This window comes from Spodoptera frugiperda, chromosome 19 (genome assembly GCF_023101765.2).
Source record: "Spodoptera frugiperda isolate SF20-4 chromosome 19, AGI-APGP_CSIRO_Sfru_2.0, whole genome shotgun sequence".
Taxonomy (NCBI): Eukaryota; Metazoa; Arthropoda; class Insecta; order Lepidoptera; family Noctuidae; genus Spodoptera; species Spodoptera frugiperda.
In genome coordinates, this window is record NC_064230.1 from 711,268 (window position 1) to 738,167 (window position 26,900).

The 26,900-nt window shown below is 39.9% G+C and overlaps 2 protein-coding genes across 2 annotated transcripts; one reads left to right on the top strand and one right to left on the bottom strand.

Moving 5' to 3' along the window:
* Positions 1 to 676: 676 nt before the first annotated feature.
* Positions 677 to 11,079, bottom strand: LOC118281123 (lipase member H-like). The gene is made up of 8 exons (XM_035601603.2): positions 10,865 to 11,079; positions 9,744 to 9,853; positions 7,902 to 8,050; positions 7,292 to 7,393; positions 6,507 to 6,653; positions 3,952 to 4,144; positions 2,352 to 2,489; positions 677 to 1,664 (listed from the first exon to the last, which is right to left on the bottom strand). The coding sequence occupies exons 1-8, from the start codon at positions 10,919 to 10,921 to the stop codon at positions 1,607 to 1,609; spliced, it is 954 nt and encodes a 317-aa protein (XP_035457496.1). The 5' UTR covers positions 10,922 to 11,079; the 3' UTR covers positions 677 to 1,606.
* Positions 11,080 to 19,616: 8,537 nt separating this feature from the next.
* LOC118281207 (uncharacterized) lies at positions 19,617 to 21,830 on the top strand. The gene is made up of 4 exons (XM_050700605.1): positions 19,617 to 19,869; positions 20,458 to 20,586; positions 21,146 to 21,240; positions 21,737 to 21,830. Exons 1-4 carry the CDS (start codon positions 19,849 to 19,851, stop codon positions 21,816 to 21,818), a joined length of 327 nt encoding a protein of 108 aa, XP_050556562.1. The 5' UTR covers positions 19,617 to 19,848; the 3' UTR covers positions 21,819 to 21,830.
* Positions 21,831 to 26,900: the final 5,070 nt, after the last annotated feature.

Genomic DNA, 26,900 nt, shown 5'->3' on the forward strand with positions numbered 1-26,900 from the left:
AGAAGATATTATTAGAGGAGAAGAAAAAGAAAACGATAGTTTCCATTTCCCTCGGTGGATTTAAGCTTGGCAACTGGGTTTCTCCCGGTTGTGCAGTATCTTTTTTGCCTGCAGGCTTAAGTCATTCTGTCTCCTGTAATACACCTGATATTCTGTTAATGGGTAGGCAGAGCACATACAATGTAACACCCGATAAGGAGATCGGGCGGGGCGCGTGAGGGAACGAATCTCCTCACGGGATTTGGGGATCGACAGTCTCCGGCCACCGTAAGTGCGGGTCTGCGGTAGCAAGGGTAGCTCACTGCCCGACCAGAACCAAACCCGTGCCTGCGGCGTGTCAGACCGAAAGAGCCATCAGACCACACAGATGGAGCCCAAAAGGATTGATGCCTAATCCAGAGCTTCGGAGTATCTAGCAGGTTTACTGGGGCTCTTTTATGGTATAAGCCGGTAAACGAGCAGACGGGTCACCTGATAGTAAGCAATCGCCGCCGCCCATGGATACCCTTGGGCCTCCGGTAACCTCACTCACACAACGAAACACAACGTAAGCGTTCTTTCACGTCGGTTTTCTATGAGGCTGTTGTATCATTCGTGGTGAAGCATGGCTCTCACACTTATATCATATTAACGGCTTAAGTCGGTTAAAAGGGAAGTAAAAATAAAACGAAAGAAATAAATTCAATCACTATAATAATAAATTATCAATCTTAACATAAGATTTTTTAGTATAATCAGGTACTTACAATACAAAGTGTTCTAAAAGTATCTGCCACGGTTTTAATGGGAGATAGTGTTGTGTTTGAAGATTACAATAGTGAAGAAATTTCGTACCCGGACCAGTTAATTCAATTTGAGAACGTAAAGAAGTTAAATAAACTTTTACTCTACTCTGCATAAAGTGGTTCACGAATACACACGATGACAGAGACAGTGAAAGAGACAGATCTTTAAAACAAATTCATACGCAGACTTTTTTAAAGTAAAATATACTCATCACTACAGTACATAGTATAAAACAAAGTCGCTTTCTCTGTCCCTATGTCCCTTTATATGCTTAAATCTTTAAAACTACGCAACGGATTTTGATGCGGTTTTTTTAATAGATAGAGTGATTCAAGAGGAAGGTTTATATGTATAGTACATGCATAATATATCACCATTGCATTCATGCAAAGCTGGGCGAGTGACTAGTAATAAATAATTTATATTTACTATTGTAATCTTCAAACACAACACTACCTCCCATTAAAGCCGTGGCAGATACTTTTAAAACTCCTTATATAAAATAAATTACTTAACCTAAGAGTATGTACAATATAATTATATTAAACTAAGATTCGATGTGACAACTTTATGGAACAGAGAGTAAAGTTCCCTAAGTAAAGCAGTATCCTCCGACCAGGCGAGGTGATCGTGTCTGGCAGCTTTCTGCCCAACTGTAGTTCGTTGGGATTGTCTATCCATGTTTATTCGCATGTAAACTTCACATGTGCGATTCAGGATATTTATGACGTCATCCGTTGATTTGCTCGTCGATAGTCTATGTGCGACTTCTGTCATCTGTCACTTGTCAGGTGTCGCTACACAACCATTACTCCTTTGCTCAACCTCGGGAAAATGGCGGAGTTTCATTAGTTTGCATATAGTAGATACCCGTTTTTCTGTAACAAATAGAAAATAACTATTAGCATTTGATTTGATTAATAATAATTAATCTCTTTGAGCTAATTTGAACACTCTTTACAAATACGGCATTATAACAGCCGCGCCGCATGTCCGTAACATTCCTAGACAACCTACAACATTACAGCTCTTCTGTGGTCAAGGAACATGGAGCTGTTCACACAGAATTTAAGAATTCATAAAAAAAAATTATTTTAGTTGAAATTTGTATTTATTCAATTTTCGGTTTTCGTTGAAATATTTTGTTGTATTATGCTTTTGTGGACGAGTACTAATTGTAGTTTCATTTAAATCATATGAGTGATCTCCATACTGTATATCGGTCATAACTTAATTACTATGTTATCGGCTTACTCACGTAATTGTTGGACGAGGAACTCGACTAGTTTCGCGATGGGCGCGAAACTCGAGTCGCCAGTAGCAGCGCGACAATCGCCGCGTCGTGTGTCGCGGAATGTTGCTCATGAATATGAGCCTCTATCATGGCTTGAAACTAGTCGAGTTCCTCTTCAAACAGTTACGTGAGTAAGCCGATAACATAGTAATTAATTTAGTATGTCTCACGAAAGTTACTATAACATAACTGGTGAAAAGTTACATTGTTGTATGTCCACCTCTGTCTACACCTTCAGAGATTGTCATAAATTACATAGACCTCTGCTTACCCTGTTTTAGGTATGACGCCGCCCATCTTCAGTGTCTCAGGTAAAGTACTTCGCCCCAACTTGGCGTCACGGAGGTTCTTACACCGTCTCCCAGTAAACCCTCCCGAACGTAGAGATTCCGCAAAGTATTTGAAACACCTGAAAAGATATGAAAAAAAAAACATTTCAGTACTGAAAAAACTCCTCAGCTTAGCTTAGAGAGCTAAATATATCCGGAGCTGCGGACTACCTAGCGGGTTTACCGGGGCTCCGGCTCGAAAAGCAGGAGAAGGAACGGGGTGGTTTTTAGTCAGTAAGAGTCTGACACTCCCTCTCGCCTCGCCCAAGGTGAGAGAAGTCATTGGATGATTTTCATCCCTCAAACAAAGAGAGCTAAATATTCTATTTTTTAAGTTTCCTCACTTTCTGCGATATTTTATTATCATATCGAACTATACTTCTTTATCTTAATGTTTCAATAAAAATCAATTACCTACGTTAATATAATATGAACCGGAAATTCTTTAGATGCCACCAGTGCGAAGTCAGGACATTTAATTGTTAGGTAGTAAGAAAATATATCGTCATGCCTTTTTTTAAGTGGGCAAAATCATCCAATGACTTCTCCCGCCTTGGGCGAGGCGAGAGGGAGTGTCAGACTCTTACTGACTAAAAACCATCACGTTCCTACTCCTGCTTTTCGAGCCGGAGCCCGCCGGAATATTGGGAATTTTTTCGGTTTTTCGAAAATTCCTCAGTAGTAGCATAGATTCTGGAATTGTGTCCGGTATATGGCAATAGGCTCATTCCCTATTACATGGGACTTATAACACAAATGGTGAATAGTGTGTGTACATTGTATAGCGGCATTACGTGCCGTAATGTGCACCTCTGCCTACCCCTTCGGGGATAAAAAGCGTGACGTTGCTTTTTTGTCGTGGTAGCCCGGAGGTTTAAGACGCTCGCAAAGAGTGATCCGTCTGCTGTTTTGCCGACTACCGAAAAAAATTTACTGCACGGTTGGTGCCGTAGCTGGGCAACCAGCTGCCGCGCAACGTGTAGCGGGTTCGTTCTCGCACGGGACAACTCTTTGTGTGATCCATAAATTGTTGTTTCGGGCCTGAGCGTCATGTGTATGTGAAATTCTAAGTTTGAAAACGCAAACACGACACAGGAGAAAATCGTAGTGTGGGACAAAGTATCTTTAAAAGAAACAAAAGAAGCATTAATATTTATTCGTTACTAATTACACAATATTACTATGTCTATAAAAGTGTAACCCATGGAGTTTCTTGCTCGTTGTTCTCCATAGCAATCCACAGGATTTTAGAACGAGCCTAGCTTCACTGACGGACAGACTGACAGACTATTTATTTATTGACATTTCAAAAGTACCTGATAATCTATACTAATATTATAAAGCTGAAGAGTTTGTTTGAACGCGCTAATCTCCGAAACTACTGGTCCGATTTGAATAATTCTTTTTGTGTTGAATAGTGCATTTATCGAGGAAGGCTATAGGCTATAAAACATCACGCTATGACCAATAGGAGCCGAGCAGAGCTGGTGAAACCGCGCGGAAGTAGCTTATATAATAATTTAGGGAACAGCTAAAGCTTACCTATCATGTGTGCAAATGACTGTCCAGCATTTACAAGTGTTCCAGACCCCACTGTTGGGATAAAAGTCCACATGTCCCAGCGGTGCGAAGTAGCCCAGCCACCGATGCGTATGGATCACCTCTGTGTATTGAGCATCTGTCTTCCGTAGCTTGTGTTTGTTAAAGCGCCAAAATGGTCCAGCTGGGTCTAAACCTGTGGAAGATGGAATAATTGGTTAGAAACTTAGAATCATGGACTAATAATAATCTTAGTTTATGTATATCTATACTATACTAAACTATACTAATATATAAAGCTGAAAAGTTTGTTTTGTTTGTTTGAACGCGCTAATCTCCGGAAGTACTAGTCAGATTTGAGAAATGATTTTTGTGTTGCATAGCCTATTTATCTAGGAAGGGTATAGGCTATAAAAAGTTACGCTATGACCAATAGGAGCGGAGCACAGCGGGACAAAAAGCGCGGAAGTAGCTTGTGTTTGTTAAAGCGGTTATACATCTTTCGATTTAACTGTGTGGGAGAGCTATCGGTACGAATGGGTCCGGTTGCCCTGAAGTGATACTATGGCCTCACAGAAAACAACGCTTGCACTGTGAGTGAAGTTACCAGAGGCCCAATCACCCCTTTCCCAATATTCCTAATACCCGATTCCTGAATCGTAAGGTGTGTAGCGTGCATTACGCAATCATGTCAAAACAGCTGAAGGAATCGGGATGAAATTTGGAACAGGGGTAGATTATGGTCTAGGATAACATATAATTTATTCCACAAGAACGCGAGCGAAGCCGCGGTCCTTTAGTATTAATATATTTCTGTTTTCCTCTTCTAAGACCAAATAGTACGATAATACGATTATATGTTGTATATCTAAACACAGATATATTGATTCGTTATCAATTTCAAATAATAGTATTTCGTCTTGTAGATAAGATTTTTGTTATCATAATATTATTTGTCATAGTTTTTCCGAATTACAAGTATATAGGTAACTTGACAACTAGTATTTTGTCTATACATAGATAGATATATGTATATAAAACATTATAATCCCCAAAGGGGTAGACAGAGGTGCAGATATACAACATAGCACCCACATTTCACCAGATATGTTATGGAGGAAAATCATCCAATGACGTCTCCCGCCCTGGGCGAGGCGAGAGGGAGTGTCAGACTCTTACTGACTAAACACCACTCCGTTCCTATTCATGCTTCGAGCTTCGGTAGCTCGTTAAGTCGTCTACAGGTCTGCTCTCATAGAATTATACAAATAATGACGATCGGAGCGCGTGAGGGAACGAACCCGGAACCACCTCACATCCCAGCCGTCGCTAGAGACACTTTGGACTTCGGGAATCGGGTGACAATCTCCATCATTAGACCACCACAGATGGGGCCCAGTAGGGCTGATGCCTGATCCAGAGCTGCAGACTACCTAGCGAGTTTACCGGGGCTCGAAGAGCAGGAGTAGGAACGGGGTGGTTTTTAGTCAGTAAGAGTCTGACACTCCCTCTCGCCTCACCCAGGGCGAGAGAAGTCATTGTGATAATTTTCCCCGCTCAAAAAAAGGCATGACGATTATTTATATTTTTTAAACTACCTAACAATTAAATGTCCTGACTTCGCACTGGTGGCATCTAAAGAATTTCCGGTTCATATTAACGTAGGTAGGTAATTGATTTTTATTGAAACATTAAGATAAAGAAGTATAGTTCGATATGATAATAAAATATCGAAGAAAAATTATGTTAATAGTCACGCTTTCATAAAATTTTTGGACAGATTTTGATAAATAATAAATTATTGCCCACTTCTAAAATCTCCTAATCCTCTGACCTGGGGGCTTACTCTTGAATCCAATTCCCATCGATCGACATTGATATTGTGAACATACTCTTGAGTTGCAACACGCGCCCATTGCATTCGTATTGCGTGAATATTGAATGAACTACCTACATGGTATTGAGTTTGGCTTTATATTCCGTACCTACTCTGAATTGTAACAGCTACTACTATTATTGAGAGATCTTATGCCGAAGATATCGATCCGGAGATGATTTTTTTTTATTTATCCTTTTTTGAAAAATAAAAATAAAATACGATAATCTACCCCTGTTCCAAATTTCATCCCGATCCATTCAGCCATTTTGATGTGATTGAGTAACAGACAAACATTCGCATTTATTATACAGTGAAACTTAGTTAAGTGTGGGACCTGGATAAGTGAGAAACCTCCACAAATGGAACTCATACTGAGGTCCCTACCCATTGGCACTGAATTACCTCTATTAGTGGGACAAACAACCCTCTTTATCTGGGATTCGTTCTTTTGATTTATCATCTTAGTTACCTCTATAACTGAGACAGCAAGTGAATTTTAATGCATAAACCTCTATTAATGAAACCCTAGATGTAAATGAGACAAATGATTATTTATACCTGGTTATCTGAGACACTGGGTTAGTGGAATACCTCTATAAGTGATACCAATTTGAAGGTCCCTTGATGGTCTCACTTAACGAGGTTTCACTGTATTAGTAAAATTATATTATCTGCTCACCGGTAATGTATCCCACTTTGCCCCCCAGGTTCCTACCGATGACTCCTGCCTGGTGACCGCCCATGCTATATCCCACGATGTGATAGAGAGAGAGATCAGCCCCCGTCATGTGGTTCAACCAAGCTATGAACCTGGCTACTCCTTCACCTGTAATTGCGAAACAACATAATTTAATTTTAAAGTTAAATACATATATGTAGTTTAAAAAAAGGCAAGGTTACGCCTTTTATCCCCGTAGGGGTAGGCAAATGTTCCGGAGCTGGGGACAACGTAAAAGGTTACCGGGGCTCCGGCTCAAAGCAGGAGAAGGAACGGAGTGGTTTATAGTCAGTAAGCCTCAAACCTCCCGCCTCACCCAAGGCGGGAGAAGTCATTGGATGATTTTCCCTCCTCAAAAAAAGGGGTAGGCAAAGGTGCTAATTACGGCACGTAATGCCGCTATACAATGTACGCCTACTTTTCACTATTTGTGTGTTATAAGTCCTATGTAATCGGGGAGCCTATTGCGATATACTGGACACAATTCCAGACTCAGTGTTACCAATGAGAAATTTACGAAAAAAATAAAAAAGCCCAGTAATACGTTGCCCGACCCGGAAATAAAACTAACTTCTTTTTTATTTAAATCTTTTTAGGAGTTTTAATCAAAGATATGTTTGCGTACCCTTTTTACATTAGTTATCAATTTTATTTCAATTTTATTAGTCTCATCGCGGCTCATTGGTGTCAAATGTATTCTACTCTGCTGGTATTACCACAACTAGACAGAAGAATACGATACATACCTGATTTAACAGTATTTTTGATTCCAGTGAAATAATTGGCTATGTCTGCGCCGTCCTGCCAGTCCACGACTATAACATTCATATCATCTGCTTCCAAGAAGGCTGGAAAAGAAGAATTGGTGATGTTAGAATAATCCTCCCCCAATTTCCCTAATGTCGTGGTGGCCCGGAGGTTTAAGACGCCCGTTTCTCACGCATGAGAGTGCCGGTTCAAAACCTATCAACGGCAAGTACCAATGTGACTTTTTCCAAGTTATATGTACTTTCTAAGATTATTTAGACACCACTGACATACGATGAAGGAAAACATCGTGAGGAAACCTGAAGCCTTATAATTTCTGATTATAAGTTTGAAATCGCTATGCATTGAGCAAGTGTGGTGATGAATGCTCATTCCTTCTTCGTGTGAGAAGAGGCCTTTGGTCAGCAGTGGACACTTATAGGAGGTTGATGTAATCTACCTAATCCACAAATCCCCTAACCACCAAAAGGCCTTGTAACGCCTCTGGTGTTTCAAGTGTCCATGGGCGGCACCAATTGCTTACCATCAGATTATCCGTCTGCTCGTTTACCGGCTTATACCATAAAAAAGAAGATTAAAGATATTTACCAGATCGAACAATTCTGCTGAATCTACCATCAGGGTGGTCTATCCATCCATGGAGAAGCACAGCTGTTCTGTGATTAGGATTGAAGTTGGAAGCTTCTAGTAATTTCTCGTTCCCAAGCAAGAGGGTTTGACTCTCTGTCGGATTTTTTCTGTAAAAGAAATTAAGGGTTTTCTTGAGTGTACGGTTAGAGAGATTCCTCTGTCCTTTTGTCCCGCTCTAGGATTTTCTCCTGTGTCGTGTGTGCGTTTACAAACATACAAGTTCACATACACATGACACACAGACCCGGAACAACAATTTGTGGATCACACAAAGAGTTGCTCCGTGCGGGAATCGAACCCGCTACACGTTACGCGGCTGCTGCTCAGTGCAGTCAGTTTAGGGAGACAGAAGGTTAGAGGTATAGAGATATATACGTTAATCTTTTTTTTAAGGGTGGAAATCATCCAGTGTCTTCACCCGCCTCGCGAGGCGAGAGGGAGTGTCAGACTCTTACTGACTAAAAACCACCCCGTTCCTACTCCTGCTTTTCGAGCCGGAGCCCCTGTAAACCCGCTAGGTAGTCGACAGCTCCGTTTATAAGTTAATCCTGGGCTCTGAGAAATACTAAGAATAGTCGGATATTTCTCTAGAAATGACTAATCGATATATCACTTTCTACCTCAACTGATAAGCTATGTGTCATTATATACGTAAACCGTACTATTGATCTTTCCTTGAAATCGCAGACACATAATACTATGACTCGCCTGGTCAGTCAACCTCGCTACCATCAGTTGACTGGACAATACACTACATGAGCTGATTACATGTGAACATTAGCTCATGACGATACCTAAGTACGTGTGTCGTTGACGAGTCAACCTCGCTACCATCAGTTGACTGGACAATACACTACATGAGCTGATTACATGTGAACATTAGCTCATGACGATACCTAAGTACGTGTGTCGTTGACGAGTCAACCTCGCTACCATCAGTTGACTAGACAATACACTACATGAGCTGATTTCCTGTGAACATTAGCTCATGACGATACCTAAGTACGTGTGTCGTTGACGAGTCAACCTCGCTACCATCAGTTGACTAGACAATACACTACATGAGCTGATTACATGTGAACATTAGCTCATGACGATACCTAAGTACGTGTGTCGTTGACGAGTCAACCTCGCTACCATCAGTTGACTGGACAATACACTACATGAGCTGATTATACAGTATGGAGATCACTCATATGATTTAAATTCTGTATGAACAGCTCCATGTTCCTTGACCACAGAAGAGCTGTAATGTTGTAGGTTGTCTAGGAATGTTACGGACATGCGGCGCGGCTGTTATAATGCCGTATTTGTAAAGAGTGTTTAAATTAGCTCAAAGAGAATAATGCACTTTTTTCGTATATCGTCAGCCAAGATGATAACAAATATGTGGTTTAAATTAAGTCATAAGAGGTTTCTCCATACTGTATACATACATATACTTACTTTCAGGATATTACCACACCAATCGATCGATAGTCGATCGATTTACATCGGTCGACGTTAATTGTTTTGTGTAGTAGCTTTAATTGATCGACGGATACCGGTCGACTAACCAATCGATCGATTGACGATGGCATCAATCGACGTAGATTGATTATATTCTGGTCGGAAACTATTAATCGACATCGACCAATCCATTCCACCATCGACTGATAGTTTCTATCAACTATCGATCAATTGGTGTAGTAGAAACTATCAATCGACGTCAAACAATCCATTCTACCATCGATCGATGGCATCTATCGACGATCAATTGATTGGTGTGGTAACACTTTAAGTCATAATAAATCTTCTTACCTTGTGTAGAGTAAATATGAGTTCTGTGTGTCCGGATCGTATTTTGCTGGGATGAAGACTTGCCCGAATTTCTTACACAGGTCCGTAAATCGGACCATGGTATTCACTTGCTGTGGACAAAAGAAAATTATACATGAATAAAAAAATACACCAAAATCAACAAAAACCTATCGCCTTTTTTATGGGACAAGCTCGCCACAACCTCCCATACTGCTGCAACTCCTGTACACCAGGATCTACAGTAGATACAACCATGAAAACACCGGAACACTGAAGTCCAACGTCCCAGGGACATGAATGACTGTGGCGGTGATTGCTTACCATCAGGTGATCCATCTGCTCGTTTACTGGCTTATACCATAAAAATAGTTTATCATAGATTATTATTATTTTACTATGTGTAAATACTAATTTTATTATTTGTTTATCGACATAATCAGTAAAGTGAAGTAACACCATAGATAAATAGATTGATAAACAGGTAAGTATAGGTAAACGCATAGTTAAAAATACGTTTTGTAGTTGAGAATTTTGAAAGTGGGAATTCCAATTTTTTTTATGAAAACTTTACCCCACCCTAGGCTTTTCTCCTGTGTCGTGTGTGCGTTTACAAATATACAAGTTCACATACACATGACACCCAGACCCAGAACAACAATTTGTGGATTACACAAAGAGTTGCTCCGTGCGGGTTATTTTTATTTTTTTTGTTAATATTTATAGCTTTCGATAATTATTTAAAGTTTAAATTTTTTGTTAAAGCGTTAGTTAGTCGAACTTTTGAAATTAGATATTTTTAACAATAGTTCTGTTTTAATTTATTTTTAGTTAAGTTTATTATTTAGTAGTTTTAGTTGATTATTAATAATTTACTTTTTGTAAAACCATGAGTCATCAATGGATTGACTTATGGGATAAGGTAGATTGTTTTTCTTAATTACTTCTATTATTTTTAAATATACAACGTCAGGCTTTTTTATCCCCAAAGGAGTAGGCAGAGGTGCACATTACGGCACGTAATGTCGCTATACAATGTAACACCCACTTTCCACCATTTGCGTTATAAATCCCATGTAACAGGGGGTGAGCTAAAAAAATTAACAAAAAAAAAATCAACAAACCTTTATAACCTTCACTAAAACACACAAAAATATAAAAAAACCACTCCAAAAGTACATGAACTCAAAAATAGAAAAAGACAGCTATACTTTTTAAACACTTCTCACTCGCACATTCGAAACAAAAAACAGTCGTCCAAAAAAAAATTTTTTTCTTTCTATTTTTTTTTCTCTTCCCCGACTACACTGCTGTTGTGGTGATCAGTTTAGCTAGTATTAATCTATGTTGTAGTGAATCATACTAGCTTATATGCTGAACACCTGGTCTGTTCTTATCAATTTGATGATAAGCCAAAAATATTGATACATCGAAAGATAAACGAAAAAATAGTGGGCAACAGTTGGTTGGGCGTTAATTTTTTGAGTCATTGTCGTGTGTGGAGGTTTTCCTGTCTAGTGGAGGCGTTTTATGAACAGTTTTAATGGTATAAGCTGGTAAAAGTAATGTATCAACAGTTTTTTAGTAGAATGGAAGATTTATCACCTGATGGTAAGCAATCTTCGGGCATTGAGAAGGGGAGTATTGGGCGTCCGGTAACCTCATTCGAAGCATGGCGAGCCCCCCTTCCCAATCCCTGATTCCTCAACAACCCTTAAATTTATATCATAAGTCATAAAGAATTATACGATTGATAGATACCTTTGACTGAACGGTTGGCGTGGTGGCTGGGCAACTGGCTGCGGCGTAACGTGTAGCGGGTTCGATTCTCGCACGGAGCAACTCTTTGTGTGATTCACAAATTGTTGTTTCGGGTCTGGGTGTCATGTACGTGAGAACTTGTATGTTTGTAAACGCACACACGACACAGGAGAAAATCCTAGACAGGGGCAAAGTTTTTTGTCGTGTTACTACTGAGATATTTTCGAAAAACCGAAAAAAGCCCAGTATTACTTTGCCCGACCCGGGAATCTAACCCGAGACCCCTTGCCCAGCAGTCGCACTTGCGACCACTCGACCAACGAGGCAGTCAGTCATTTTGTTTTAATTTCCGATAAATCGTATGATTCATCATTTCTGACTGAATCATTGTTTTTATTTTTCATGTCCTTTGCATAATTTCATGTATGTGTCATCCAGCTCTTGTATTTTTTTTTACGTGACAAGCCCGCCACAACCTCCCATACCGCTGCAACTCCTGTGCACCAGGATCTACAGTAGATACAACCATGCAAACACCGGAACACTGAAGTCCAACGTCCCAGGGACATGAATGACTGTCTTGGATCCCGCAACGAAATAAATCAGATTTATTAAAGATTTCTGACAGGCTCAGGTTCCACACTTGGAAACCCAAGTGTAGAAGAGCCATGTTTCTCCACGAATGGGCCAGCTCACCCGGAGTGCTACCACGCCCTCACAAACAACCGACGTGAAACAACACTTGCGTTGTGTTTCGTTGTTTAAGTGAGGTTTACCCCTAAATTCCTAACTCCAAAAAGGTCGGCAACACACTTGTAACGGCTCTGGAATTTCGGATGTATATGGGCAGCGGCAATCGCTTACCATCAGGTGTTCCGTCTGTTCGTATATCGGCTTATACCATAAAAAATACCACTTTCGCTTCATCAGTCTTTTCATGCATACTCGTCGGTTAAGGGAAAAATACTCATTCGATATATATCTACGTAACTTTAAGTTCTACTATATTTGTTATCTAATATGTTGCTATATTTGGACACCAAAATATACGTGGAACGCTATCTACAGAACTGATAAACTAAATATGATAAAACTACACATATGTATAACAAACATGGTAACCATGGAGTTTCTTGTTTGTTATCCTTGTTCTGAGTCTATACCTGGGGCCTTAGTCTGCTATTACAATTGTGTCAGAATGATCGATCACTGAGCAGTGCGAGAGGGACGGAGCTATGAAGGTTGTATAGCTCCGTCCCTCTTGCACTGCTGACCATTCTGACACAATTGTAATAGCAGACTAAGGGCCCTGCTTTGCAACGAGTAGACAATTTTACTAAAGGAGAGAAAGATAGCATTCATGACAGCAGTCTGCCCATCACATACTTTGTGAGTGTGATTCCTGGCTATGTGAATGTAATCTATACTATACTATAATATTATAAAGCTGAAGAGTTTGTTTGTTTATTTGAACGCGCTAATCTCCGGAACTACTGGTCCGATTTGAATAATTATTTTTGTGTTGGATAGCGCATTTATCGAGGAAGGTTATAGACTATAAAACATCGCGCAACAATTTATAGGAACCGAGCAAAGCGGGTGGAACCGCGCGAAAGTAGCTAGTACTAGATAATTGAATTGTCTCAACAGGTGTAGTTTATATCCTTGTGGGATCCTGGACTATCTAGCGAGTTTACCGGGGCTCCGGCTTGAATAGCAGGAGTAGGAACGGGGTGGTTTTTAGTCAGTAAGAGTCTGACACGCCCTCTCGCCTCGCCCAAGGCGGGAGAAGTCATTGGATGATTTTCCTCCTCAAAAAAAGAAGGGATGTGCCGTAATAGGCGTTGCACCGTAGGGGCTCCGGATGTCTACTTAGAGGTCTCGGTGCTTACAGGTGCTGAGGGTGGCCACCAGGGTGGTTCTAGTGAGGAACTCGGTAATATGTCCGAACCGATACGACCTTCAAATCTTCAAGAAAAGAGCGTACTCCTTTTTAAAATGCTAGTAACGCGCCTGTGTCTCCTCTTGTGCTGCGTTGATCGCTTACCATCAGGTGACCCATTTACTCGTGTGCCTATTTCATAAAAAAAAAGTTCCACTCTCCCTAGTCTTTTGTTTCAAAAAATGAGATTTCCTTACAAATTCTACGTAAATACGTATGAGCTCACTATTTAAATAAGAAGTTGCCCCACGTCATCAAAAACCTACCTTTTAATAGATAGACAAAACTGATTAATTCAATTTATCAGTAGGTACACAGATTTCCTTCAAAACTCTACCAAGGTAAACCCACGATTAAATAACCCAAGTACCTTAGTACATTTGCCGTACATAGGTATAATTAAGGAGCCTGTACTTAAAATTATTTATTACCTATTTATGCGTAGAACTCCATACCTACGGTTGGGTGGATAGGTATAAAAATTATCGAGTGAGATACCGTTTATTTCAAAGTGACGTCTTTAGTCGTTGTTCACATGTAAACAGCATTGTGTTAAAATGGCAAGAAGTACGCCATCACCATACGCCATGCACATTACGGCACGTAATGCCGCTATACAATGTACACCCACTTTTCACCATTTGTGTTATAAGTTCCATGTAATAGGGGGTGAGCCTATTGCCATATACTGGACACAATTCCAGACTACGTGCTACCGACAAGAAGTAGTATCTAAATATACCGTTTTTTTAAGAGGGTAAAATCATCTAATGACTTCTTCCGACTTGGGCGAGGCGAGAGGGAGTGTCAGACTCTTACTGACTAAAAACCACCCCGTTCCTACTCCTGTAGGGCTACTCCGGTTTATTCTTCGGCCGTAGGTTTTATTGATTTACTAATAAAATTACTTAAAAATACGTTTTATTTTTTAATTTCAAATCAAAACCTATTTATTTATCTTCATTTCATTCGTTTATTTTTGTTCACGAAAGTTCGCAATAAATGAAATTACCTATATTACGAAATCTGCGAAGTTTCGGACGAAACTTCGTTTTTCGTGGAATGTTGAGTAGATCTCCTGCTTTTCGAGCCGGAGCCCCGGTAAACCCGCTAGGTAGTCCGCAGCTCCGGATTAGGCATCAGCCCTACTGGGCCCCATCTGTGGTGTCTGATGGCCCTTTGAGGTGCGCTCGGAAGGCGATGCGCCGTACGCATGGATCTAGCGATGAGCTACCTCTGTTCGATGTCCGCAGACCCGCATTTGCGATGGCCGGAGATCGTCTCGCGATCCACTACGCCCGGAGTGTCTCTCACGAAGGCTTGGGGCGTGAGAAGATTCGTTCCCTCACGTGGCCTCCTCCTAGCATGATTGTTTCGCAGAAGGAGAAGTCGACATTTCATTTTCCCTCGCTCCGCACCACGGCCTGAACCAATACCGTACGCGAGAACCGCCGCCTCTGAAGACACGGCGGTGCTTAGCCCATGCAGGGCACTTCCCCACAGTATCCTCCGGGCGGTCCTCGAAGATTAAGCTCCCTGGGCCAAATCTGTGGTGAAGAGTGCACCTGTGATGACTCATTGTATACAATACTATCCACCAATCTAGTAAAGACAGATTTAAATTGATATTTATCAAACACTCATCGCTATTAAACGCTTATAATAAAATACGATCAACACATCACCAGGTACTTATCATAATTTAATAATATTTCTCGTATAAACAATATTATTATAATAATCACCACAAAAGCATGCTATTACAGATTATTGATAAAGAGAGAAGGAAAGATAAGGCATTAAATAATTTCTACGAATGATCATCAAAATATTATATCTACGTATAAGGAAAGAGATTGGAAAAATATAAAAGGCAGAAATAGCAATATGATGTCATGTGAATCATCAAGTCTTAAAATAGAATCATATCTTGTTTAATCGGTTTTTGTTTGTCAACAATTGAACAGGCAACAGCTGGGCCATTGGCCTTCTCTACATATTTCTTTTTTCTTATGGTATAAGCCGGTAAACAAGCAGACGGATCACCTGATGATAAATGATAAATGATATTTATTTTGCAAATAGGTTACAATGTAACTCTTTTACACGTCAATCTCTAAAATAACTAGATGAAGCCGGCATTTCCTATCGGATTACTCTGAGAAGAAATACCGAAACCTAATCAGAGGTCATTGTCTCTTTTAAAGTCCAGACAAAATCAATTAATGATGGTAAGCAATCGGCGCCGCCCATAGATATCTAAAACACTAAAGGCGTTACAAGTGCTTTGCCTTTTGGGGGTTAGGCGTTTAAGGGTTGTTGGTGAATCAGGGATGGTAAAGATTAGGAAGGGGGTAATTTTGCCTCCGGTAACCTCACTCACACAACGCAAGTGGTATTTCGCATTGGTTTTCTATGAAGCCGTGGTACTTATCACTCCGGTTGAGCCGGCCCAGCAGTGCAGAAGCATGGCTCTCCAACACTTAAAACTAATAAAAAAAATAGATGTCTGATAAAGGAGTGTCTCTGAGGGCTTAGTCCGAGTTTCTTTCGTTTCAATCTCATTTAACGTAAAACAAATTCGTACTAAGCCCTGTGCTCGCTGCACCATCAACAGCCCATAAGTAGCCACTGCTGGCCAAATGCCTCTTCTCACATGGAGAAAGTTTGAGCATTAATCACCACGCTTGCTCAATGCGGGTTGGCGATTTCAAATTATAAGTCCAGGTTTCCTCACGATGTTTTCCTTCACCGTTTGTCAGTGGTGTCTAAATAATGTTAGAAAGTACATATAACTCGGAAAAAGTCACATTGGTACTTGCCGTTGGTAGGTTTTGAGCCCGCACTCTCATGCATGAGGAGAAGACGTCCTTAACCTCTTGGTCAACACGACATATAGTATAGAGATCACTACTCTGATTTAAATGAAACCACAAGTAGTACTCGACCACAAAATCATAACATAACTAAATATTTCAACGAAACCTAAAAAACAATACATACAAAATAAATAAGTCTTAAATTCTGAGTAAACAGCTCCATGTTCCTTGACCACAGAAGAGCTGTAATGTTGTAGGTTGTCTAGGAATGTTACGGATATGCGGCGCGGCTGTTATAATGCCGTATTTGTAAAGTCTATTTCGCTAATTTTTCGTATATCGTCAGCCAAGATGAAAACAAATATGCGGTTTAAATTAAGTCATAAGAGGTTTCCCGATACGGTATGTGCTTATTTGTCTGATAAGGGAATATGGAGGACAAGTAATTTAAGTGTGCGACCCAGCAGTGCCATGCTTCGGCACTGCTAGGCCGGCTCGACCGGAGTGATACCACGGCCGAGCAGAAAACTGACGTGAAATAACGCTTGCGTTGTGTGAGTGAGGTTACCGGAGGCCCAATTATCCCCTTTCCCAATCCCCGATTCCACCCTTTAAATTCGTAACCCTCAAGGCCGGCCACGCCTCTGGCGTTTCAAGTGTCCATGGGCGGCGGCGATTGCTTACTATCAGGTGATCCGTCGGCTCGTTTACCGGCGTAAAACATTAAAAATTGGGATAAGCGAAAAGACGAAGATTGATATTGTCACAATTTTAGACCAGATGTTACTTTGTAGCGATATGAAGATATGGGACAGCTCGTGTTAAAGATAATTTTTGATATGGCGTCAAAATAACGATAGGGAGATATTTATTTTTTATCAATATGACTCATGCAGAAGTAAGGCTTAAACCCGTAATCGAACTTCAAATGTTTATCTGTGTGTGAGTATATTTATAATATGTGTTATTAAATTTACATAATATTGTATTATTACGTTTTATTTTTTCCTGTTATTATTGTTGTACACAACCTCGTTTGTCGAGTGGTCGCAAGTGCCGGACAAGGGGTTTGATTTTTGGGTCGGGCAATGTATTAGCTTTTTTCGGTTTTTCGAAAATTTGTCAGTAGTAGCATGGAGTTTGGAATTGTGCCCGGTATATGGCTCTCTAAAACATGGGATTTATAAAACAAATGGTGAAAACGGGTGTACATTGTTTAGCGGCATGTAATGTACACCTCTGCCTACCCCTTCGAGGACAAAAAAGGCGTTACGTATGTATATATGAGAGTGAGCCTTAATATCGTGTAAGGTACATTGTATATTAAAAATAGGAAAAAATGCCAAATCATATTTGACCCGACCTGGAAATCGAACCTAAAACTACTTCCTATACCTGCTCCCGTAATCACCAAGGCATTTACAAAATTAATAATCATACATGTACTGACATCTCGTATGTTGAAAAGTTGACATCATATTTAATAGTTTACAGAAACATTTAATAGATGTCACTACTCATTGGATTTTTACAAATTGAGCACTTACGAATGGGCCGGCTCGACCGGAGTAATACCACGGCCCCGTAGAAAACCGACAAGAAACGCCGCTTGCGTTGTATTTCATTGTATGAGTGAGGTTATCGTAGACCCAATTCCCCCTTCCCAATCTTCCCAATCCCTGATTCTCCACCAATTCCTAACCCCAAAATACCGGCAACGCAATTGTAACACATTTGGCGTTTCGGGTGTCCATAGGCGGTGGCGATTGCTTACCACCTTCTTCTTAAAGTGCCATCTCCTACCGGAGGTCGGCTATCATTAGGGCAATTTTAACTCTCGAAACAGCTGCGCGGAAAAGGGATCTGGTACTCATGTTGAACCATGTTCTAAGGTTTTTGAGCCAAGAGGTTCTTCTTCGGCCAGGTGGTCTTTTCCCTTGTATTTTCCCCTGAATTAGTAGTTGGAGCAGCTGGTATTTGTCGTTGCGCATTATGTGACCAAAGTACTGCAGTTTACGCCGCTTTATGGTGTTCAAAATCTCTGTTTTCTTATTTAGCAACCGTAACACCTTTACATTTGAGACTCTATCAGTCCACGATATTTTCAAAATTCTTCTGTATACCCACATTTCAAATGCTTCTAAGCGATCGCTCATTTTCTGAGTTAATGTCCATGACTCGACGCCGTACAAAAGAACTGAAAACACGTAGCATCGTGCCAATCGCACCCTTGTAGAGATCTTCAGCGAACGGTTGCATAGTAAATGACTCAGTTTCATGAACGCACCTCTAGCTTGCTCTATCCGGCACTTAATCTCTATGCTATGGTCACTCCGATCATTTACGACGCATCCTAAGTACTTATACGAGTGTACTCTTTCTACTACTTCGTTACGTACAACCAGGTCTGTTGTCGAAACAAAAGATGACTTTCCGACCATCATAACTTTAGTCTTCTTTAGATTTATGTTCAGACCGTAGCTCGCACTCACGCTATCGACACGCTGAAGCAACCTCTGCAAGTCATTGAAACTGGACGCTAGCAAAATGGTGTCATCGGCATATCTCAAATTATTTATTGGGTGTCCATTCACCATTATACCTTCGCCCATGTTATCTAGAGCTTCTGTAAATATTGCTTCAGCGTATATATTGAACAGCAATGGAGACAAGATGCAGCCCTGGCGTACACCACGCATAATGTTGATCTCTTCTGAAAGAGTATAATCGACTCGTACACGTGCTTTCTGCTGCCAATAAAGATTCTTGATAATTGTCAGATCTGTGTTGTCAAGACCAATGTCACATAGAATTTTCATAAGCTTGTCGTGACGGACTCGGTCAAAAGCTTTTTCGTAGTCTATGAAACACACATACACAGACTGATTCATATCCCAGCAACGTTGTAAGAGCACCTGATATCCAAAAAGTGCATCCCGTGTTCCAAAACCATTTCTGAAACCGAATTGAGTATTTGAGATATTTTCTTCTACCATATCTGCTTACCACCAGGTGATCCGTTTACCGGCTTATACCATAAAAACTATTTCACTGTACTTCCTTTGCTTTCATATAAACGTATTAGAATATTGCAAAACTTGGAAGCAGTAAAAAGAATATTGATCATAAACCATAAATCATTCACATTTATTGGGTAGATGGCAGCACTTACACTTACTACAATATGTAAATAATTTCACACATTTTCGTTCCTTTTGCTATGGTAGTATTATTACTCAAAAATTCTTAAGTTTTATTTTATTGTAACTTTCGTGAGACATACTAAATTAATTATTATATGTTATCGGCTTACTCACGTAACTGTTTGACGAGGAACTCGACTAGTTTCAAGTCAAAGTCAAAGTCAAAATCATTTATTTAAAATATACCAGGAAGGCACTTTTGAACGTCAAAGCAAATATAATAATATTAATAAAGTCTGTCTGTCGGTCAGTCCTCTAGTTGCTCTATTTGCTCGTTCCAAAGTGTAGATTCCTATGGAGAAGAACGAGCAAGAAACTCCATAGGTTACTCTTTTTCAATCAGGTTCACAATACATTAAATAAATAATTTATAATATTTTAAAATGAGCGTGGGATCAATTCTTGTAAGTGTATGTTTATTTTTTATAGTATACATAGGTCGGTAAACGAGTAGACGGATCAGCTGATGGTAAGCAATCGCCGCCGTCCATGGAATCCGATTGGAGATTAGCCTCCGGTAATCGGGCCTCCACTAACCTCATTCACACAACGCATGTGTAGTTTCACGTCGGTTTTTATGCTCGGCCTTGGTATCACTCCGGTCGAGCCGACCCAGCAGTGCCGAAGCATGACTTTCCCACGCACACTTTGCAAATTTCCAATGATTTCTCCCGCCTTGGGCGAGTCGAGAAGGAGTGTCAGACTCTTACTTTTTTTATGTTAAATGGGCCGACGTTTGGCCGCTATTTCGCCTGATGGAAGTGATGATGCGGTCTACGGTGGAGCCGACTAGCTGACCCGATAAACTTCGTACCGCCTTAATAATTATTTTCTTAGCTTTAAACCTTCCCTGGACTTCCACAAATAATTCAAAACCAAAATTTAGCCAAATTAGTCCAGCCGTTTTCGAGTTTTAGCGAGACTAACGAACAGCAATTGATTTTTATATATAAGATTAATTATTGACATAATTTTATATGTTTATGTTACAGATTGCCATATTAATATGCTTCTCACCACAAGTGTCTATGAAGATATATGATGGATTAAGTTTTGGAGCTTATTGTGTTAGGAAGCCAAGCAAATGTCCAAGTGGCACCTCCATAGTATGTAATATTGGAGTAAGTACCCATTAGAGGTGGTTTTCCACCAGAGATGTTATACAGTGACTTGACTGCACGGTTCGATTCCCGCACGGAGCAACTCTATGTGTGATCCACAAATTGTTGTTCCGGGTCTGGGTGTCATGTGTATGTGAACTTGTATGTTTGTAAACGCACCCACGACACAGGAGAAAATCCTAATGTGGGGCAAAGTTTAAAAAAAAATATATATATATACGAAAATTGAGCGAAATACACCCAGTAGGTAAGCCAAAAAGTGCATTATTCTGTTTGAGGTAATTTGAATACTCTTTACAAATACGGTATTATAACAGCCGCACCGCGTGGCCGTAACATTTCTAGACAACCTACAACGTTACAGCTCTTCTGTGGTCAAAAAGGTGATGTCACAGAATTTAATACTTGATTAATTTAATTACCTAATTATTTTAAGTTGAAATATTTAGTTGTATTATACTCTTGTGGACGAGTACTACTTGTAGTTTCATTTAAATCATTTGAGTGATCTCAATGTTTCACTTGTGAAATTCTAAATCAATAAAAATCTAATTTCCAGAGTAAACAATACCAAGAAGTATGTACTAGCATAAGCCCCCACGATAAAGCATATTCGTCAAAGGAGCTAAAGAATTTAGTGGTCAAAATAAACAGGTAGGTGTTTAATCAATTTAGATTTGTTAGGTTTGAAATCCTCCTAGTCCTTTCCATCATCGAACCACAAGGCAATCTGCGAAGCGCCACCGCTTTATGGTATATGTCCCAACCTCTCACATGAAGCCCTTCGCTTTAAGCTTCCTTGTGCGAACTGGGTACTGATGGGTAAAACCTGGGTGTCTTCAAAGCCCGAGTGAATAGGTTGCTTATGGGCAGACGTGCTCCACCGTAGGCCGCATCATCACTTACCATCAGGCGAGATAGTATACAAACGTCGACCCATCAAATATTTATAAATTAAAAAAGGAATCGCCAATCCGCCTTGAGCAAGCGTGGCGATGATTTTTTTTTTGTGGAATAAGTCCAACATAACCTCCCTAAACCGTTGTAACTCTTCTGATATTTGCGGATGCTGATTGCTTACTATCAAATAATCCGTCTGCTCGTTTACCGGCCATATTATATTAAAAATTCATATTAAATTATTTTTCAGGAAGCCAATCACACCTGACTCTAATTTAAGTTTACTTCGTTCCTTGGATAAAACGTTAAAAGAAGCAACTGAGGTATTGTAAATTAATTATTTTGAGACACAGTAACGGGCATTCTGATTGAACATATTATAATAACAAAACTATATCTCGCTCTTTTTTCAGGTGATATATTTATTTTTATTTAAAAGAAAGGAAGCCCATTCATCTCACTTCCCAATCTTCCCAATCCCTGATTCCCCAATTACCTTAAATTCCTCATCCTCTAAAGCCGGTAACGCACTTGTAACGCCTCTGGTGTTGCAAGTGTCTATGGGCGGCGCTTGCTAACCATCAGGTGATCAGTCTGCTTGCTTGCATAAAAAAAGCGGGAGAAGTGATTAGATAATTTTCACCCGTCAAAAAAGCCATATTTCTTTTTTAATCAATTAATAGGTACTAAGTTTAAAATTAAACGCTACTGTACATTCTTTTACACGACCATATTTGAAAACGCCTGCATCAATCTACCTTACAGTTGAAAACTGCATCAAAATTTGTTTGGTAGTTTTAAGTTTTAAAGTGAGACATGGTGCATTTATAACTAATAACAATTTATTTGCCATTACAGCACCAGCATCATCCAAATAATATACAGCAGGTAGCAGTGAAAAATCCAAAACAGTTTCTAAAGAAATACTACAAGAGCCTATACAAAACAGAACTTAAGAAATATGCCCCAGTAGGGAAAAGAGAAACCGAAATAGTATTGAAAGAAGTGGAAGCCCCAGATTACATGAGCCCATTGAATTCTCCAGCACAGCCGATAGACTGGCATTTCGATGATTTGAAGAATTACCAAAAAATCAAGTCTCAGATCGATGGGAGAGAGATGTATTTGCCTATTGTCCAGTTTTAGAAGTGAGAGTGAGAGAGCCATGCTTCGGGTTATTGCTATCAGTCTGCCTAACATGATTCGCCTATGTGGAACTTCATGTTTCACTCCTATAAAACCTGCTATGTACCTCTTGTAGGAATATTTATAAAATTTAAGTGTGGGAGAACCATGCTTCGGCATGAATGAGCCGGCTTGAACGGATTGATACCACGGCTGAGCAGAAATCCGTCAAGAAACTATCGAGTCATTTGTCGTGTGATTGAGGTGTCAAAATCAAAGTCAAATCATGTATTCCAATTAAACTATAAATAGAAAAACTAGAAATAAACGTATATACGTCTATCAGTCTGTTTGTTAATGAAGCTAGGCGCTTGTTCCAAAGTGTTGCTTCGAATGGAGAAGAACGAGCAAGAAACTGAATTCGTTACTCTTATAAAGAGGTAGGGCTGATGCTGCTGCTCCCGACCCGGAGCTGCGGACAACGTAACAGGTTACCGGGGCTCCGGCTCGAAAAGCAGTAGGAACGGGGTGGTTTTTAGTCAGTAAGAGTCTGACACTCCCTCGGGAGAAGTCATTGGATGATTTTAAATGCTGAACTGGTCCCATTTCACCGCAGACAAAATCCATACATCGTCAAATCTCTGCTTTAACTGTTTTTTTTTGTGTAAAAAATAAATATATTTTTATATCTTTATTTCTTTTCTATCGTAGGCTCCTCGCCTATATTATGTACCCAGTATCTGTATTACGCACACACACAACGCAAGCGTTGTTTCACGTCGGTTTTCTGCTCGGCCGTGGTATCACTCCGGTCGAGCCGGCCCAGCAGTGCCGAAGCATGGCTCTCCCACACTTAATTTACAGAGATTTCGCTATATATTTAGTTTTAAATATATTTGTTCAGTTGTACAAACATATAAATGGGTTTCACAAAGGATTGTTATTATCTATGTAATCAGATGTTCGAATGAGCTATCGACTATTGTACCTACTCAAGGTCGCTAGTTCGACTCCTTGAGTTGAGCAAATTTTAAAATTTTGCCGTTTTCGCTATTTCATTTAATTTTGTTAGACTTGAAAAATCAGCAATGATTTGACAATAACTATAAGCGATTTTTTATGGTATAAGCCGGTAAACGAGCAAATGGATCACCTGATGGTAAGCAATCGCCGCCGCCCATGGACATGCGAAACACTAGAGGCGATACAAGTGCGTTGCCGGCCTTTTGGGGGTTAGGAATTTATGGGTTCGACTCGTTCGCTATTTAGATCGCCGTTAGACCTGAAAAACCTGTAATAGTTTAGAGTGGTTGCAAGTGCGACTGCCGGACAAGGGGTCTCGGGATCAATTCCCGGGTCGGGCAAAGTATTATAGAATTTCGGTTTTTAGAAAATTTCTCAGTAGTAGCACGAAGTCTGAAATTGTGCTCAGTATCTGGTAGACTCACCCCTATTACATGGGACTTATAACACAAATAGTGAACAGTGGGTGTACATTGTATAGCGGCATTACGTGCCGTAATGTGTACCTCTGTCTACCCCTTCGGGGATAAAAGGCGTGACGTTGCGTGTGTATATTGCTCACGTATTTAACGGTAATTTTCCATTATGACGTCAGTATTACTTATTGAACTAATAATATTATTCAATTTCTATTTAAACTTAACACTTGTTCCAACAAGATATTTAGAAAAACAATTAAATTATTTTCTTATTTGTCGTTCAGGTACTCTAAGAGTATTATTTGGAAACTACGAAACGCTTCGCTTCAAGCTTCCTTGTGCGAACTGCTAGGGAGTGGAACTCCTTGCCGGAGTCTGTGTTTCCTGATGGGTATAACCTGGGTGTCTTCAAAGCCCGAGTGAATAGGTTGCTTATGGGCAGACGTGCTCCATCGTAGGCCGCATCATCACTTACCATCAGGCGAGATAGCGGCCAATCGTCGACCCATTTAACATAAAAAAAAATTTGGAACCTACGGGTTCGTTCACATAACTGTTAGGTGTGGGAGAGCCATGCTTCGGCACTGCTGAGCCGGCTCGACCGGAGTGATACCACGGCCGAGCAGAAAACCGACGTGTAACAACGCTTGCGTTGTGTTTCGTTGTGTGAATGAGGTTACCGGAGGCCCAATTACCCCCCAAATCCCAGATTCCCCAACAATCCTTAAATTCCTAACCTACAAAAGGCCGGCAACGCACTTGTAACGCCTCTGGTGTTTCAAGTGTACATGGGCGGCGGCGATTGCTTACTATCAGGATCAACTGATAGATTACATTTACAGTCAACGTACATACATACAAGTCAAACTGTGAACCTTCTTCTTTTTTGAAGTTGGTTAAAAATGTACCACAATCGTTCTGTAAATAAAATACATATAATATGTATATAAAATTGACGTAAGCTATGTAAACTATACCATACCATTAGGTACGCTAAATTATTCGATGACGTACGTAGGTACCTTTATAAGGCTGCTTTTCCACCAGAGATATGCTATGTAGCTATGCTACGAAGATGTAATAAATAAGCTGTGAAACTATGTGACCGTTTCCACTGATACTAAGCTATGTAGCTGTGCGAGGAAGATATGCTATGAAGCAGAATAAAGCAAAGTAGCTATGCGCAAAAGACGCGCAACTCGAGTATGCGATGTATTGATAGAAGGGGAAGTGTAGTCCCTTAGTCGGGTGTATAACACCCGCGGGAAGAGTGGTGACAAATTTATTTTACTCTAACGTCGCTATAGGGTTGATACTCCCAAGTTTGAAAAATATTATACTGAAATCCTCATCACAATAAAAATCAGCCAAACACGAGATAATTGCGCACAAACAAACATACGTACAGGTTTAATAATGCTGAGTATATAATTAATCTTATTAAAAAAAAACGGAGCCTTTAATTTTTTTACCCCCTCCATTTAAAAGCTTTTCCTAAGTCTGAAACAAGCTGAAAACGGATCAAAATCTATTTTGCCAAACGCAAGATAATCGCGCAAAAACATGCATACATACAAGTCAAACTAAGAACCTCCTTTTGTCTTGAAGTCGGTAAAAAAATTACGAAAATAAAACTGCGAAAATCAAAAATTCATTTGCAGAAAATTATATTTAAGCAACAACTTTAGAGAAAAGTATTTATGCCACAAATCTGTTTCATTATTTAAACAGTGAATAATTTCTAGAAAATTTTACCAGCTGAACAAATATATGCCAAATTCTTTTAGAAAACTACCTACAAAATTATCTTTACATACGGCCAAATTCGGAACTAAATTTATCACGAACAAAATGTTCTAAGTACCGCGACACTAGCGCCACTGCCAGCTGCAAAATTAATTTTGTTTTTCTATACGGAGATTCTTTTTAAAATTTTTCTTTTGTTATGCTAATTTAGGCCTTATTACTGATAGCGTTAAAGGTTATATTAAAACCGATTAGTTACAATTAATATTTAGATTTTTTTATACTTATGTTGTGTGTAGGGTTTGCTTGTTTTTTTTTTGTATAAGTTGGGAAACGAGCAGATGGATCACCTGATGGTAAGCAATCATCGCCCATGGATACCCGCAACACTAGAGGCGTTATAAATGCGTTGCCAGCTTTAGGAATTTAAAGGTTAGGGATTTGGGACGCCCACTTCTCATGCATGACAGCGCGGGTTGGAAACCTACCAACGGCAAGTACCAATGTGACTTTTTCCGAGTTATATATAGGTACTTTCTAAGTTTATTTAGACACCACTGACAAACGGTGAAGGAAAATATTGCGAGGAAACCTGGGTTTATAATTTCTAATTATAAGTTTGAAATCGCCAACCCGCATTGAGCAAGCGTGGTGATTAATGTTCAAACCTTTTCCAAGCGAGAAGAGGCTTTGGTCAGCAGTGGATTTGGGGATTAGAGAGATTGGGGAGGGGAGGAATTGGGGGTCCGATTACCTAAAGCAGGCGCTCTGTAGTTTCTGTTACCACCATTGGGCAGGCGTTTATGTAAATGTATGGGTTCTTTTAAATGATAAAAAAAGTATGTTTATGCGCGATTTCTCGCGATCGGCTGAATTGGTTTTTATGCGGTTTTCAACCTAGTTCTTTTTTTAAAGTATTTTTGTTATGAATTCGTGACTTTATTCCCCAAAGAGATGCACATATTTTTTTCTCTTTTTAGAACGTTGCCACACACTATTATTTTCTCCTGTATCGTGGGTGCGTTTACAAACATACAAGTTCACATACATAACATTAATAAACTGGGCTTCTCCCAGTTGTGCAAGTCATTCTCCTGCATT